This window comes from Atractosteus spatula, chromosome 13 (genome assembly GCF_055471065.1).
Source record: "Atractosteus spatula isolate fAtrSpa1 chromosome 13, fAtrSpa1.hap1, whole genome shotgun sequence".
Taxonomy (NCBI): domain Eukaryota; kingdom Metazoa; phylum Chordata; class Actinopteri; order Semionotiformes; family Lepisosteidae; genus Atractosteus; species Atractosteus spatula.
In genome coordinates, this window is record NC_142718.1 from 28,024,293 (window position 1) to 28,042,751 (window position 18,459).

Sequence of the window (18,459 nt, forward strand, 5' to 3'; positions counted from 1 at the left end):
GTTCCAGACTCCTAGCAACCTCTGTCTAAAGAGGTGCCTCCTGCTCCTAGTACACTTTATTGAGAATTCAACACACATCCTTCTGGACATGTTGTCCCAATGCCCTTGTCATTCCATTGTTTCTGTTGAATTGTCAAACTGATAGTACAGTAGCTACAATAAACTGTAAAGTCCTTCATGGGCTCTGACCATTTTTAATTAGAGGAGTGAACCGGTCTCTAAGGTCATAAGCTCTAGTGATCAGAGTCTTCAGCTGTCATGGTCTTCACCTTTGCAATGCCCTTCGAGTTGACATTAGGAATACTGAAACCTTGGTTTTGCATTTGTAGTTGTCTTTAATACGAATGTATTTTGCTCGTGGCATTTACTAAGAAAAGGAGCGCGTATCCATGCAATTGTTCAAAATGCTTGTTTTCACTGTAATGAATTTCTGATGCAGTGAAGTACAAATCTGCGGAAAAATAATTTCAGATTCAATACAAAATGACCAAAGAAAAAAAAGGCCAAACTTCACAGTCCATAAGGTACCAGAATCTCCCAGTCCAGTTCTTTGTGGCTATACTAAAATGCATGAACATGTATCAGCTCTTTAATTTTAGCTTTCTTTTAGAGGCTGTCTGCGAATAAAATTCAAAATACTGTTGGACACTTAAGAGCTTGAGCAGTCCTTACTGCATCAGTGATCTGAATCATTTCCAAGTCCTCACCAGTTCTTAGAAATCAGGCAGCCTTTTCAAATCCTGTTTTAAAGACTCACTTTTAGACTTTTGATCTGCTGTATTAATTTGGGCACGTTGGGATTTTCTGCCATGCAAGTCACTTTCAAAAATAAAGTGTTATTAATATGATAATACAGGTTATAAATAAGCAAGAGATTAAAGGGAATCATTATTAGGGAACCCTATCATTAACATTGACAATATATCCACAAAAATAGCACTGCACATTGCAAAAGGGGGTTCATCAGGTAAGAATGAAGAAACAATTATATCTGCCCCTTTGGTAAAGAAGTTCAGAGTCACAAGTTTGATGCTGGTTTTAATTTTTTAAAATGCTCCAGGTGCTAGGGAGCTATGTAGACATAATATTGTACTGTACAGTAGGATATTGGATTTGTCTCTCCAACATTTTTCCTGTTACAGTCTAATATTATCTTAGCATGTCTAAGATTTTTCTTTAATACTTAATATTTTAGTTAGCAAGGAAGTTGACAATAAAAAAATGCTTTGAACTAGTCAGATTACAAGAGAGATTCTGTATGTTATAGTTTACATTGTACAGCCTGTTGAAGTAATTACAAGATTTAACATTCGATAGCTTAATACTAAACAAACCCAAATACAGTATGTCCAAATACGGTTACATTCTATACACACATACTGCAGATCTGTAATATTAGGTGCTAGATGTTACAATTATATAGTATAACATGTTTTACATAGACCTCAAATGTTTTAAGCGTTTAAGACATAATTTGTGAAGCCCTTCATGTTGCTTATTGCATATTGCATATTGCATATTGCATACTGCTTTTTTCAAGCTTGGCTGATGTTACTACACTGTAACCATTTTGTTATAAAGACCTATGGAAACTGTGTCAAAGAGAAAATTACTGTATGTCAGCAGGTCACAGCAATTGGCCAGAATGTGGGACTTTGTATAAAAGTTGTTAATCTCAGAAACTAAACATTACAGAGATCTGAAACTTTTTGAGACATATTACGTTACATTCATTATAAATTTTATTAATTTATTAATTGTATTAATGACAAGTAGTGGATTGGCTGCTAAATTATATTTGTTAAAGGGGAACTGCGGTCCCAGATTCTCAGACCATTTATTAAAATTCAGAAACAAAATAATTTTTTACAAATTCTGAATTCAGCACAAAATTGTGAACTTTGTATAATTACTAGATAGTCACCATATTGTCAAGAGTTTTTTGTATTGCAGATCCATGTTGCGTGAACTGTGACATGAAGCGGCCCTTCCTGCTCACTAGTCACTGAAGTGACTATTGTAAAGCGATGCACGAGCAAATAAGTACATGTTGTGCAGCAGACATCTCACCAGAGAAATGTTTTAACATGTTCTGCATGTAGAGTTAACAAATACTGTAAGAACTTGTTAACTTGTTAGGGCAAAACTGTCTTGAAGTCAAGAGTAATATTTCTGCTGGGCTAAGAAAGATGCATTCATAAGCCTGCTTGTTTACAATGTAACAGGGCAGCTTCAGTTTTGTTGCCTTGTTCTGAAACACAGAATACCAGGAACACATGTGTAATTTATTATGCAAATTGGAGGTTTTACACATTATTGTGTATATTTTACTTTCATTGTGGTTTGAAATGCACTCATCAATGCTGATTCTGTCACGCTCGTAAACCCCTCCTCTTAAGGACGCTCCAGCCCTTCCTAGTTTTGTATTTATCTTCTGCACCTGCCTCCAGTTCCTGCCCCCCGGCCTATAAAAGCAAGGCGTTCCTGCCAATCTGGGCTCAGTATTGGAAGATGGACGCCCGGAAGCCTGCCTATCGGTATCGGCTTCAATGGCGTCCTGACCCTCTGAGTCCGGGATTAGGGAGCGTCTGGTCCCATTACCCCCTTTTTATTCCCCCGACTCTCTGCCGGATCCCGCTCCGGCTTTTAACTCTGTTTGTCTGTCAGGATGGATCTCCCGGTTTTGGACATTGGAACATTCTCGGATTTGCCTCGGACTTTTTCGGACTGTTTGCCTTGGACACACCTCCCTGAACACCAGTGCACCTTGGACACGCCCCCTGTTTTCCTTCCAGCCCCTTTGTATGCCTTTTTCCCCGTGTTTTCTTCACTCCCCCCCGGATTGTGCTGTCTGCATAGGGTCCTGAAAGAACGCTTCGTGACAGATTCTTTCCAACCCCAAATGATTAAAATAGCATTACAGTTCCCTTTTAAAGAACACTTTAATCCTCCAAAACCATAAGTGTGAAAAAAATCATACTTAATATAAAGTAGCTGTGTTGTGTATCAAGAGGGGTCATAGCCAATTGCTCTTAAAAATCACAGCTTCCATGAGCTCATCAAATTTGAAGTGTTCTTTACATACAGTACATCATTTTTGCATATGTTGTGATATATTTATATTAAAATGACATAGGCATAATAATCAGAGAGGAATAATTACATCATAACAAAGGAATCACACTGGGAACTATTTAGTTGTGAAGTATAATTCCTACAGTATGTAGCCTGCGGGAGTTATACTCCACAACCGGATAAAGCTGACTGGTCACATGATTTGGCAGCTCCTCCAAGTCAAGTGAAAAACTAGCTTTTAACCCTATAATGAGTGCAGATGCTGTATGGTAACTGTTACAGGGGGACACAAATTGTGTTACAGTAAAAAAATATAGATTTGATATATGCATCACATAACGATTTCTGCATGCAGTTATTTTTTTGGAGTTTACTTTTATCCTGCTTATTTTTGTTTAACCACCAGGTACTGTCCTGTAAATACCAATACACAAGTCACATACCATGAATATTCAGTTCACGGACAAGCAACTGCCCTGCATCAGCTCTCGACATCAGGCTCCCTGAAGAGCTCAGGCTTCCTAAGAAGATGATGCCCACCCGCTAAAAGAATAGCTATGGTATTATTCTTCATCCATTTCTTGCAACAAAGAGTGCATTCCAATGATATCATGCTGCTTGTCTAAATAAATTTGTATTATGTCAGCTCCCACTTTGTTGGCACAAAGACCACATGAGGCCAGCAAGTGAAGGAGATCAATGGCAGAAGACCAAGGGAAAGGAGTCCCATGGGCAAAGGGAAAACAGCAGGAAATCAAGGGAACAATATCGATCCAGTGAAGGGACAGATGATATGAGGTTATTTTTGCATTGTGATATTTTAGCTTCCTTCTGTGTGTAGCGTTCTGTCTTTGTCCTGTTGCTTTCTTCAAATCCTGACTTCCGTTTGTGTCTTAATGCAACTGAAGGGTAAATGAATGTACAGTACAAGGTGAACAATAAACACCCCCACATTAATATATACTGTATATGCACTAATATTTCCAAAAATTATGGAAACAGCATAAAACTGGACATAAGATACAACCAAAATGTGACAGAAATCTCCTATATCAAAATAAGGAAACAAATGTAAATTACTAATACAACCACTATGAACCAGAAAACCCTCTAGTAGTGATCAGAATTTTAATGCCCCAAGCTGTACACGTGTTAATATCACTTGTGGTATAATCATTAAACTAGTCAAGTTTGCAGATGAAACCAACCTGCCAATCCTACTATGGCAAACACTTGGCAGATGTCATTCAAGGTAGACAAACAGAGAGTCACATACACGTAGCAGACACATAATCACGTAGTATATAAATCTCTAAGATGGGAAATACAGAGCATGAACAAAAAGGTTTTCTTCACCTGCTTTTGAAAACAATGTACATTTTTATTACATTTTAATTTACATTTCTGTGAAAAATGTGGGACAGCAATAAAAAAGTCTGTCGTTTTCAATGTTTTCACCAGCCCTTCCACTGAGATTGGGTTTTGTTCAATTCATCATACAGTACATTTTGCATTTAAGTCACGAAATAACGAAGCATTTAAATACTTGTGCTCCAATCTGCAGAACCTAAATATCCCTCCACAATCATGAGTCAAAACCACAGTATGAGACTTATCAAGCTCCCAGGAATTGAACAGACAATAGGCAGCCATTCTTTGATAAACAGTTAGTACAATTTGACTGTTGTTGGGACACTAGGCAGATACAAGTTTCTAAACGAATACTGCTGCAAGTCATTTGTTTTTTGCGAGTGCTGTTGTCTGCTGCATGCAGTTTAAAAAATGAGTTTTGAGTTACATTGTTGTAAGGAATGTGCTTTTGGCAGAGCTGGTTACTGCACCACCCTTAATTAATTAGAGTGGCTGAGGTGCTAGATGCCTTGTGTAGCCTGATTGACCTGCCTGTGAATGCAGACATATGCCTCACTCTCAATACACCGACTTCAATCAGCTCAGCCTGTGCTTCCTTTAGCTCAGCTTTGAATTCCACAAAATTTAGGCCAGTGGTTTTGCAAAACAGGTTTATTCTATATGCCTTCCATGGATTTTATTGCAGTTTTAAAGCCATTGTGCTTTGTTTGTTTCCCATTTCTGTACATCAAATGCAGTGTATTTAAATATGGTAAACATGGATAAATGTGGTATTAAAGGTCTAATACAACTTAGAGTATATTTGATTTAAAACATACTTGCTCACTAACACATCTCAGCTTCCTGCTCATAGGCACAAAGCAATAGCACAGCAATGTTAGTGACTTTCTCAAGGAAATAGCAGAGCCACCAGAATGAGCTTGAATATGGTGAAAGCGCTGACAAACTTTGTGCAGTCCCAATATGAATGCCACTTCCACCTCATTTCAGTCTTTGTGTTCATGAGTGAGCTCAGCAAAAGCCTGTTGCAGAATTTAATTTGTCACAAAAAGTAGAAAAAATACTAAATTTAATACACAGGAATTTTCTTTGCTTAAGACGTGCCACAGATCTGCCTCTTTTTAGGCCTTAAACAGAAAATACTTTGGAATCTTGCTCCAAGAAAAGGTCAATATGAATGGCAAATTTGAGCTCACAAATGAAGGTTGCGGGTCAAAATTTACCTGAAGTACTAGGAAAACTAATAATGTGAAGCATGCCTTCGTTGATAGCTGTTTGGAATCAGCTACTAAACATGAAAGCTATAATGCTATATTGCTATATAATAAAATAAGCTATAACAATATGAAAGCTATAATGAAAGCAGATTCATTGAGAAGTTTTGGCAAATGCCTGATATGTGGTTCTGAGATTAATGAAATATTAACAGTCAAACAAATAGTGCACATCTAGTGCTTGACCATTTCCTAGCCCTTCTTATGGTCTTGTGCTTTATTGAGTCAGAAAGCAAATGCTTTATTAGTATTTTACCATGTCTATGATGGATTTACACACCCTACGGTGAGAAGAAAGGGATATCTAACACCTGGAATTAATTTATATTTAATTTATATACTCACATACGGCATGATCTGAAATGACAAACTGTTAGGCATGTAAAATCTATTCCAAGGGATTCACCTAATCCCTTATTTCAAACATGCTATACGCAACTTCTAAACAAATAGTAGTTAATGTCAAAATTTATCAAAATTACTGATTTTACAACAAAGGCAGAATGTTCAATATTTTTGGTGGTGACAATAACGTTCAACAAGTTTAGCCTTACATCACTGCAGGCTACAATTCTGCAACCTGGTTCCCTGGTGAGGACTTCCTTTAACACATATTGTCTAATGTGCCAATGCAAAATGGCAGCACAGAGGGGGAGTTAATTAAATTACTCCCTAGACATTTACCAGTAATCTCCCAGCTGGCTCTCCTGTGCGTTTTGCACATTCCTACTGTAAGTACTGCTCCCTCTGAAAGAGACTGTTTGAGAAATATGCTGCAGAAACTCCAAATGTTTCCATCAAATGAAAATGAAGCAGTAAAAAGACAATAAAAAAGAAAAAAAAGAATCCACTTTATAATTAATACATCAATAGGAGCACACATCATTGGGACACAGTTCTACCTTGAAGCCTCAAACATCAGGGTTAATGAGTTAAACTACGATCTTTATCTTTGCCTACTCTCAGAAATCCAATATACACCAACTGTCAAAAAGCTAGTTAAAAGTGAGCTAGTTAGTTAAAGGCTAAGACAATGATGTTATAGTTTTATTAGTAAATATAAGCAGAGCTACAAGTTATGAGAACTTAAGAAACATGGGAACTAAGCACATTGACAAAAAGTGCTTACACAGGGAATCAATGCCAATTGGCAGTCTCTAACACTGCGGTTCCTTTACCCTCTACAGCAGGAGCCAGATTCAATAGTTCAGGTTCCTTGAGCACAGCTTTGATCTCTTTCTATTTACACTTATGGTTCATGATGTCATTTTGATAAATTTCTCAAACACAACCCTTGAGGCCTAACCTAAATTTTAGAAACAATAGCAAATACAAATGCAAATAGAAACCCAGGGTTTTCTTCTTATACAAACAAGAGGATCTTAGGATTTTTACACGGCAATCCTTTAACTATCCACATTAAGAGATACACAATCTTCAAATGGAAGTAAAAAGTACATGCTATCCAAATGCTAAACAACATACTGTATCATGAAAAATGGTTTAATTCAAAGCAGTTTTGCATAGTTTCTTTTGCCAAGTGTCTCATAGTTTACAGATTGTTTGGACAAGATCTCAATTTACTATGCAGCGATTATTCAGCGTCCTTCCCTGTTTTACATTAAAACCAAAGAACTGATATTTTTTTATTAAAAATGTGCTCCTCGAGTATCGCACTAAAAAAATCTTTGAGTTATAAACAAATTCCATAGGAGCATAAATAATACGAAGGACCACATACTGTATGAAAAGGAGTCAAAAGTTCCTTGATTAAAAAGTAATTCTCAAATGGATCATTATTGTAACTTCAGTGGTGCAAAAGAAACTGAGATTTAAAGTGTTGCTAAGAAAGATGTTGATAAGTAAACAGTACAGTGGCAAAAAGCGGGTTAGTGATGATGAAAATCCATAACCTAAACCATACAATAATTTTAAATATAATATGTGATCTCATTTCAAATTGATTAAAATGACTGCGATTTAAACATACAATATTTTCAGAGCTTAAATCTTTAGAAACAAAACAACTAAAATTGAAAGGTAATGCTTAGCAGCTGTAGAATCAAAATAAAATTATATTAATTTAAATTCATCCTTAACAAGTTTACCCATGTCATAACCATGAATTCACAACTCTTGATTTTTGAGATCCCTAGGATTCAAGAAATCAAAATAATGCACTGGTTGCCAGCTTCACTTTTTAATGGTTATTATACCACACAAACAATAAGAAAATTATTTTACTTGAGTTACCTTAAGAAATTGCATCAAATACAGTAGGTAATATTTTCTAACAGATTATTAAACAAAAAAGCCTATACTGTACGTTCATATGATGTATGCTAGATATGCCTGCAACGCCGAAGTACAACAGAGACAGAAGTGGATCTTTAAAACACTTTTAAACTACGATCAGATTAAGTTCAGCACTATTAAGTTTACTTAAGTGCAACATTCTATATAGCTCCAAAGGTTTGTTGAGACTTAACCACATTGTCTTCGCAAAGTCTCTCCTCAAATTATATTTCCATTCCCTAAAGAAATTCCTTTACGATCACTCGTGTACAGAATTATAAATACTTGTTTTAGTTGCTTCTTCCTTTGAAATTGCTTCCGTGAAACGATTTATGGAGGTTAGTCTGACACAAAACACAAACTTTTTACACAAAAAAGAGAGTAGAGCAGCATATTAGGAATTCAAATTATTTTTGGAAATTACAGCTATTTGCAAACTTGTAGGAACCTCTTGAAAATTAAATGCAGACTCCTAAAATCTTAGAACTACTATGACACAATCCCCCTTAAAAAACTCTTAATCTGAGAGATTTATGAAATGATTATGCTTTTCAGCAAAATAAAATGCTATAACACATTTAACACGGTAATACGGGAACAAAAAAAACAAAAAGTGTTTACTTTGTTGTTTAAAAAGGTAATGCCTGCCATAAAGAAAATGTATCTGCTTCAAGGCAATAAACCCCAACTGCTCAGTGGAAACAACACTACAGTATATGAATAGCACCAATGTTAAATAACAAGTTTACATATTCCTTTGTATGTTCAATGGTGTTATATACAATACATTTATACTGTATATATACTTTTTTTCCCATATATAAAAAATCTTAAAACTACTTGCATCCACATTCACTTCTGACAATAATCACTATTCTAAATTCACAGGTTTAGCAACTTCATCATAACATTTCTTTCCTCCCTCCGCAATAAAGTTCAAATACTAACCAAAAAAGTAATTTCTTATTGGAGAGGATATACTGTACACAGTACTGTATATAACAATTTTCCAAAGTAATATTTAAAGCTTCAAATCTAATAAGTAATGAAAGGGAGGTAAAACATATGTTTTTCTCATGAACATATTTCTAGGAACAGCTGGATTATGCAGCAAAAGAATTTTTTAAAAAGATGCAGTTGAAAATGTTCTGCAGTTGAAAGACTATAATTTGTCCTTCACAAAAACAGCAGTAGGGAAAGGAAATGTCTTTTCATACCTGTAATACTACAGTGAGGACAAATTACCTTTTTGGTACTGCACATAATGGCATCCTTCTTTACTGCAAGGTTTTACCAAGGCCCTAAAGACTTCTTGATTACTAATATTAGGTTTTCCTCTAATATCCTCAGATTACAAAGCACAGAGTTGGTGAAAAAAAACCGTTCAGAATTAATGCCAGTTGGTAGACAATCATTAATTTGCCTAAATCTAATAGAGGAAAAAACAAGGCTGCATGGATTTAATAGTTTAATTATCTAAGTTCACATAAATATTACCAAGGCCACAAATCCATTCCCGAGCCATAAAGTTTTTGAACTCACATTTTCATGAGCTGAAGAGCATACCTTACTCAACACAAGACTGTGACTTAGAGGCCACCCATTGCATCTATTACTCTTGTTTAGTTGTAAAATTAGACACACGGGTTAAATGCACAGGTACAGTACAGTGCTTTATGACAAGATTGTCTTTTTTTTCCAGGGTTACATCTCACAACTCCATGAATGTGGTACCGTTATGGCAGTAATTGTTAGTGGGTTGCACGTGGGCACACATGAAGAAAGATGTGGTTCTGCTTGTGAAATGCTCAGCTGTTTAACATTAACTTTCATCACACCAGCAGTTCTAAAACCTTTTCCAAGTGCTAGTACAGTGTAGCCATGAGTGCGTAGTATTGCTTCTTGCTCTGTCAACATAATAAACACATCATGACTATACGATGATGAAGCTCTGAAGGGCTACACACTGTGGGTCTCATTTGATAAACTTCTTTAAAAAAACCTCTGACACTGCAGACAAGACAGTTCAATAATCAGAAGTTCAGATTTATCTGAAGTTGTTATTAATGGATAAAATGGATATTAATGGATAATCATAGAGCCGAAACCCTAACTAGTGGACCAGTATATAACTTTAACCAAGTCTAAAGCATTCAAAAATAAATTTCCATTCATAATCCCGATACAAAGGCACTTTGAAAAAGGGGCTATCTCCATAAATATCATCCTTGAGTGAACTTCAAACAGCATATAGAATTGTCAGAGAAAAAAATCTTCAACCAGTCACAATTTTGACAGTCTTCACTTTTAAAGAGTGCTTGCAGTAAAGAAATGGAACCGCAATGTTAAATGCTTAAACGCGATACCTTGGTTATAAATTTATATGTAAAAATATACAATTATTTTGAACACCTGCACTTTTCTGTGAACCGCCGTGCAAAATACATGTATCTATTAGAATAAACTAAAATTAGTCAATCGAGCAGATACAGTTTAAACGGACAAATTTTAACGGTATGGTGTTTTCTAAGTATCGGCTACAGATGTGGTCAGATGAACGGCGTCGACAACGTGGGGAAGCACTCAAAGCATGAGACGAAGTACAGTACATTTAGTGTACCGTGCATCGCACTTGAGAAATACATAAAGGACATTCTATATTAATACTTTATATCTTAATCATGTTTTTCCTCCAAAAGGGTGGTCATAAAATACTTTCATGATGTTTCAGATTCAAATCTCAGCATTTTCTAAATAAGACAGCATTTGCTTAGAAAAGGGCATAATGCATCCGAAGTTAAAGGTCTGAACAAAGAACACACTTTCGCCCCCTAGTGACAAATACAACTCACAACTGCCAGAATGCTAGGCCAAATGTATTTCATTGTGGTTAAAATAACATCGACAGAAAGATTAAGGATTGTGCAGTTATCCATTTACACGCCTTGGTCATTTGTAAATGTATTGCTTTGGTATTAATTTGGATTATATTACAGCGCCAGAGTGGTTTCTTCATTGTTCTTTTAACCAGACATAGGAGACAAAGATTCTGCCATCCAGGTTAATTTCCATAGCACTGCCTGACTGTGCCCCTCTATCTGATCCAATACTTTATTGCACTACTCCTACTTTGTAACGCTCATCAGTCAAACGGGTTAAAATTTTCGGGAAAGAGCTGTCAATAGTTATATAATTCCATGCACGTCCATCTAAACGTGCGATACTGGAACTCAGTAACTCAGTAACTTACCTTTCGAAAACCAGCCGGATCATGAAAATACAGAATGCCAAAGGAAACGCCAAATACAGGTCCTCTGCTTGCGGGAAGGTTGCCTCATCTGTATTTTTTAGGTCTGCCCAGGTTACATTATGAGGGAGCCAGAATCTCTCGTTCCAAAACCAGGCTAATATACCTGCCATTTTCCTTCTTGGTTTATTTTTGCTGTCGCTTTGCTCTGCCTTCTTATGTTTTCCCTTACAGTGGTTAATGTTTAGTTGCAATGGTCTCTGACGGCTGATCTTTGCAGGTCTGAGTGTGTGATGCGTTCAGTTTCAGCACCGCCCGTCGATTTTTTTTCCTCTCTCTCGTTGTCCAATGCTATGGGGAAGTGGGCACTGTCAGACGCCGTCTACTCCTCCACAAATGATTGGTGCAATGAAATGTCACACATTGGAAAGAACATATACAAAAGGTATACTCACAGAACCGGTGCAGTAACCAGGGCTCTACATAAAACAGGATACATATGGAACAATAATTAGCAAACCTAACTACACAGAATTATCACCTTCTATGTTATTTATGCATCATTTTGTACATATTCTTATGAATTCGTATCAACATCCCACTTTACAAAACGCACAGACAATGCCTCGTCTGGACTTTTTCAATATAGTGTAACTATTGTATAATAGTTGTACTGGTAGTGGAATGTACTTCGTGCATATTTTTAAAATATAAGCTTTTAACTATTTAAAGGGACATTACTCTTGCGCCACCTACCTCTTATTATGATTGTAATGAATGGAGAAGCTGTCTTAGATACTGAAGCAAGACGTTGTTTTACTCTCTTTCTCTCATCCTATAGGTCAGGTGTCTTCAACTTATGGTACTTCCTATTCATAACATTACTCAACCTGGAATTCTCAACAAATTACTTACTAATTTGTCCTTAATTGCTAGAATAACCCAAGAACTTAAGATAACTATTTAAATATTAGATAGAGCCAAAACTTCACACGTGTTCATATGTAGTCTGGTACTTATTTAGTTCAAGGTCCTTAACAACTGTTACAGAAATCACTGATGCAATGTTGGATTGTTGCACGCTTTCTGCTTTCTTGTGAACCACGTCCATAATAAATTTCTTTCACTCCACTTTTCTATGATTATGTTGCCCTCTGCTGGAATATCAGTGTAATACATCTAATCAGATAGCTAGAAATTGTTATGAAATAGTTTAGAAAGATAGAAGAAAGCTCTCCAGTTCATAATTCCAGCTCAGATTTATCATTCAAAAGCAGTATACCATATGTTTTTCATCAGTTTAGTGCATGAGCCTGTAGTTAACTTATCAGCACTTTAAACGGTAAATCTGTCAAAAATGCATTCACCCCAATATCTTTGTGTCAACCTTGACCGTTCACTCAACTGCAAAAAAAAACTTCAGAAATTTGTTTTAAAAATACTAAATTACTTACTCATCAATCTTGCTAATTCAATTCAGGGAACATACGATTCTCCTTCCCGAAAACAGGAAGCATTTCTTTTCTTTTTAAAGGATGAGACAATGTGGAACAAGTTGCCCGTCTACAGTATGTTGTTCAAGTCTGGTTCCTCGCTTCTTTCAAGAAACAGTGGGATGGGATCCTTGGATCACTTTGCTACTAACTCCCAGTTGTGCTAAATAGCTTCCTCTGGTCTGTAACCTTTCTCATATTCTAACATTAAACTGCTCTCATACTCTTTTAACTGATCTTTCTGTCTCAGCCCAACTGAACTAATGGGCCTTTAGACCTTCTGTGTCTTTTCTCAGGAACTTTAGGAAAGGAACTTTAGAAAACTATCCACTGACCTCTTTTGATTAATTCTTCTCACCAGCCCCTTACAAACATAACCTAAAGGTTTCTGATGAGATGTCCCATTTCTCCATAGAAATCTACAGGGAAGTGGGGAATTTCTATTGAAAGCTATTGGTCTTCCATAGGTTATTTTTCAGAAGCATGGCCGATTCGGTGATGCCCAACATGGTTAGGTTTCCTAGACCACCTTGGAGTGAGAAGAGTGTTGCAGCTAAAAAAAGATTTCCAGCCCTGTGGTCTTTCAACAAGGGTTTAACTTGTCCTCTCATGGCTGAACATTGGTCAACCATTTTTGAACGGAACAAGACAGAGTGCCTGTTATCTCCACCACAGGTGTTTTTTATGATTACAACAAGTGTCCTTACAGACAAATTCAAGATTGCTGAGTCATGTCCACCAGCTAAGCAAGAGGGTGGCCTTGTAACTATACATGGTTGTAATGAATACCTTTGGATGGTTCTAACAATATCCCAAATGCACACACACATATTCTAAATAGGGGCTATCCAGTCACTGTTGTAACTGGACAAATTAACTGTGTTCTTCCAGCTACTCAGGTGCTACTCATTTACTGTAGATACATCTAAAAAACACACCGGACCTCCTGAACCAAAACAATAAGCAACAGCACAGCCGAGCAACGCTAACTGACACATGACATTTGTTTCTCATTTACTTGAATTTTTTTCTATTTAAAGTCCTGAAACAGCACTGTCATGAAAAAGGAAATCCAACCTGAATTATTTTTCTGTAGGAAAATCAATAAGTACATCTGAGAGAGCTTCCATTCATTTCTTGAAAGGAGTCCTCAAAACTTTAATGGGTGTTGATGTGTTGTAGACAATTTGCATTCTGATCCACAAATCGTACTTTAGTCTTTCTATCCGTTTCATTGTTAATAGGAGAGCTCTTTGGAAATTAAGGTCCCAAAACAGCATGACAAAGATAATCCGGAAGATAATCTTCCCTATACAGTAAATATTTTTACACAAAAAGAAAATGTGGAAAATATCTATATATATATTCTGTTTGGGGATCAAGTTTTTCATTACCATGTTTTTTTTATAAATATTTGGCGTCAGATCTCACAATTAAATTTACAGTAATGGACTCTCTTGTATTTTTACAACTAGAACATTCACCGAATAATTTAATAATTAAGACGTACTACTGAAAAGAGAGACACTAATGAAGATGTTTTTTGAAAAGTCAGTTGTGATGTATTTTATAATATTAATAATTTTCACCAAACTTATTGCAATCAAGCAGTATGTTCTGTGGCAGTCTGTGATATTTGCCGGATGTTTGTATCACCAGCGGTAGTAATCCCCTGCAGTAGCTGACACTATTCTGAGTCAGTGAGGAGGTGAAGGGAAGTTTTGCAGTCTGAGGTCGTTTAGTATCTGAAAAGCAGCATCATGGCGGAGCAGAGCGATTCTCCTGTTCATGTCCAAAATCCGCAACCAGCACCGACAACGAGCTGGCCTATTACCAGGGAGTCATACGAGCTCCAGGAGGTTATCGGTTAGTATTTACGGAGCCTATTTAAGTGGTCTGAATTCTGTTTGATTTTAAGAAGTCCGGCGATTATCTGTAGAAAAGGACGATAAAGGCCTACCGGCTTTTTCGATGCAACATCCAGTGCTGCTCTGTGTAACAAACCTTAGGTTTGCATTGCGGATGTCAATAACCGCAGTATTTTACTTAAAATTTCGGAAGACACTGATCGCGTTTTTGAGGTGGAAAGAAAGATTCAACGGTTTTAATGATCATTTGGATTTGTTACTGAGTTGTCATTCTCGGGAAAGTATTTTTTTCCTTTGAAAATAGCAGGCGATATAGGCGAGAGATGTCACAACGTCTTTAGTTACGGTCTGCAGAGAAATTATGATAGCAAAACAGGCCAAGTTTGGGTTTTGTATTCAGAGCTTTATAGAATGTACTTTGAGTAAAATATGTATGTAATCATCTCACATATGTCTTCTATCTGGGACATGAACATCCAGTAAAACGTGTTTTAAATAATCGATTAGATTGAATGTATACAGTGTATAACTAATGTTGTATCGTAAAGATATTAAATAGCTGCCCTATAGTAAAGGATCACTTTACTATAATCTTTTGTGATTGCCATTACATTGTTGAAGTTGAGGATGCTTGCAACATCCAGTTGAAACCCAGTTCAGTAACTAGACATGACCAACGAAGCTTTTTTTTAAAGTTTAGCCGTGGAGAGTTCGTAAAGTTAAATGTGCATTAGTTATAAACGACGAAGGTGCATTTGAGATCAAGATTACCTTCAGCAGTTAAAGGAGAGGCAGCTTTTAAGAAGGTCTTCTCCTTGTGTATCCTTCCTTTTTATACAGTAGCTGCCTGTTTGAGAATTGTGTTGATAGTTTATTATTTACTCGTATTTATAATCTTGTCACGTTTATTGCTTTAAGTTTTTAGAAGAACTCTCTATATTTCTGAGTAATGTTTGTTGTCATCACTTTCTTTAACACCACAAACTGAAGGGGATTTGTTACTGTTGATCGATCTTGTCGCTTGTCGTTTAGGGAAGTCTTACATGACACTAACCACTCCCTCTGCAGGTCAGACTCTGCATCCACTTTTGGTCCAGTAACTTACTAAAAGACTGTTTCCCCTTTAAACTTTAAATTCTCTAACGTTTTTTTTCACTTCACTTCTTGGCGGACGTGTTGAACACTTACGAGACAAATCCAACAGATTTTTTATTTGGGTCACATTCCTTAATATCTGCTTAAATACACACCATTCCACTAGGGATGGTGACAATATGCTGCGGATGTATTTCCTTCGAAAGCAGGATTGTGCTGAAGCATAGAGTCTAGAAGAACATGTAAGGGGTAACGAGGAGAAGGAAGAAAAGTCTGCTACAAAAAAGGTTGAGGACCTGCAGAGCAGGGGAAAAAAATTGTGATCAAATGACATATCCACATACACATCCTAAGTAGATTTAATCTTTTTTTCATGCCACAAGCAGAAGGCCTCATCTCATAAAGGTGGAGGGAAAATATGATTGGCATCAGTGGAAGAAAAGACAGAGAAAAGTTATCTCCTAAACTGTGCCCACATTTTAAGTGATTGTTGTTCGAGGGATTAGTAGTAAAGTGGGAGATATACAGTAGTATAAAAGAAAGAATCTTCTCTAGTCTCCATACTATCCTGGATGGTGCAATTGTGCACAGCCATTTTCACACTTTAGGTTTTATCCCTTTTTACAGTTCACAAGGAATAACGACACCGGAGAATTAGAGGCTTCTTGAGTGCTTAGGTATTAATCCCCTTGGTTGAGGGTCCTGGCCTGATCTCAGTACGAGGAGGCCAGGACCCCCATACAGAGTGAAGGGTGAACAAGGTGCAAGTGAGCAGCTGCACAGGAGGAGGAGGGATGTGTGAAGCGAAATGCAAAAAGAAGAGGGGTTTGTGTATTGTATTTACAACTTGGTGAAATGACATCGGAAACGATTATGATTTAGAAAAGCCGGGGGTCAGGGCTGGGTTGTCTTCATCCCTCCCGGACTTCTTAAAATGGAAGTTCTTGACTGGTTTTATGGGGGACAGATCTATTGCATATCTTATCATAAGAGGAGTTAAAAAGGTGTTGTTTCATGTTTATTCATCCTCTGTCTGTGCCAGACTGGAATGATCCAATTTAAATTTTTCCATTTGATTAGTTTATCAAACAATAGCTAATATTTAGGTGAATTAGCTATTAGGATATTAAGTAGGGATCTTATTATCTTTTTGAGTTTTTATATGCATATTAACTGTTTTTAATCTTATGGTACAGGAAGAGTTCTAACCAAGCAATGTTTTTGAATGCTGTTTTGTATTACAGTATTATGCTGTTGTTGTCTTGTATTGTTGTCATATACATGTTATGTTTATGATCTCTTGATGTGCAAGACACATTCCCTTAGGGGCAATTAAAGGTTAATCCAGTTCAATTCAATATTGTGTTTCTGGATGTGGATCCGGTATGTGACAGATGTAAGCAATCCTCTGTCTCTCTTGAGCACATGTTTTGATTCTGTCCCAGGTTTTATCATTCTCTGCACTAACATTGACCCTACTCTTCTAGGACTTTTTGGTGTTGTGCCCAGTAGCATTTCTCTGACCAACTGCAGTCAGATCCCCTGGCTTTTGCTAACTTTTTTGACATATGCCTGATGTAGTTCACCTGGCAGCAAGCTGCCCCATCTTCACCAAAACAATGATGTAGGAATGTATTGCATTTCAAGTCTCAAGCTTGAAATGAGAGTTTGTGACTTGAGGTCATACTGATAAAATGTTATTCACTGTGACAGTCTCTTTTGCATTTTTATAATAATCTACAGCTCTCTTTAGACCCAGAGACTTTACTACAGGTCTCATCCCCAGGTGTTAATTAGATTTATCACATTTTAATAAATTCTACAGAAATAGGTTTTGTATGCCTTTAGTCCCCCCTCCAATATGTACATTTGACAGATATTTGAAGAAAGTTTACAGAAGTTGTGCTTTGCACTTAAGTCCTTATACCTTTCTGCAAGTTGTTTTATATTCATTTCTTTAACTTAGTTGGCAAAAGCAATGTTAGCTTATATAAAAAAATACATTATTGAGTAACAAATTATAAGTCATTCAATCTATCTAGTCATTATTTCAAATTGAGGTGTTTGTATCAGCAATTGTTGGTGCAGTAATAATTATAAATCCCAGCTCTGAATGAACATTTGTGAGTATTGCTCTTATACAGTGACCACAAAGCAAAACATTCCAAAGACAAAGACCGCAGCCATCGGGCTGACGGGAGATTTTCCTTTAGCTCAACTGGCTGGTTCCCTGTTGAGTGACGCCGGAGGCCCGGGTTCGAGTCCCAGATGGTGGGGGGCTGACCTGAGGCGGCAGTGGCGAGGGCGCATACCCACGTGAACCCTGGAGCGTTACATTGGTGTCAGGAGTGGGATGGGATAGCCCTTCGCTGAGGACAGCAAGTTAAGCGGGGGAGAGTGTAATGCATACGGCCACCATAGGTTGTTCGAGCCGGCTTACCAGTGTTACCAACTTGGTTTTCTGTCGCAGAGATTTAAAATCGCACTGATTCTGAAAACAAGTCTTAATGTTTTGCATGTGCTGCTTTGTTTTGGATGTTATGCAATCTCGTCTCCCACTAACCTGTCATGGCCAGTTGCTATTTTGCCTAGTGTATCAAAAAGTTGCTTACTAGAGAATAATTACAAAGTACAGTACACTTCATCTTGAGTGTTGTATAAGTGCATAAATACTCCGATTTAAGTGCAAAATGATCTGAATACACTAGTTATTTTCCGTTGATAATACTCTTGTCATATTG

At 36.9% G+C, this 18,459-nt stretch overlaps 2 protein-coding genes across 3 annotated transcripts in view; one reads left to right on the forward strand and one right to left on the reverse strand.

The window, feature by feature from the left end:
- cers6 (ceramide synthase 6) overlaps positions 1-11,672 on the reverse strand; it is a 56,417-nt gene extending 44,745 nt beyond the window's left edge. The window contains exon 1 of the mRNA XM_088931305.1: positions 11,266-11,672. Within this exon, the coding sequence (XP_088787431.1) occupies positions 11,266-11,435 (170 nt within the window). The 5' untranslated portion in view covers positions 11,436-11,672. The remainder of the gene's footprint in view (positions 1-11,265) is intronic.
- Positions 11,673-14,480: 2,808 nt separating this feature from the next.
- The window catches only part of stk39 (serine threonine kinase 39), a 36,879-nt gene continuing 32,900 nt past the window's right edge, over positions 14,481-18,459 (forward strand). For both annotated transcript variants that reach the window (XM_088931126.1, XM_088931127.1), the window contains exon 1: positions 14,481-14,621. In XM_088931126.1, the coding sequence (XP_088787252.1) occupies positions 14,516-14,621 (106 nt within the window). In that variant the 5' untranslated portion in view covers positions 14,481-14,515. The remainder of the gene's footprint in view (positions 14,622-18,459) is intronic.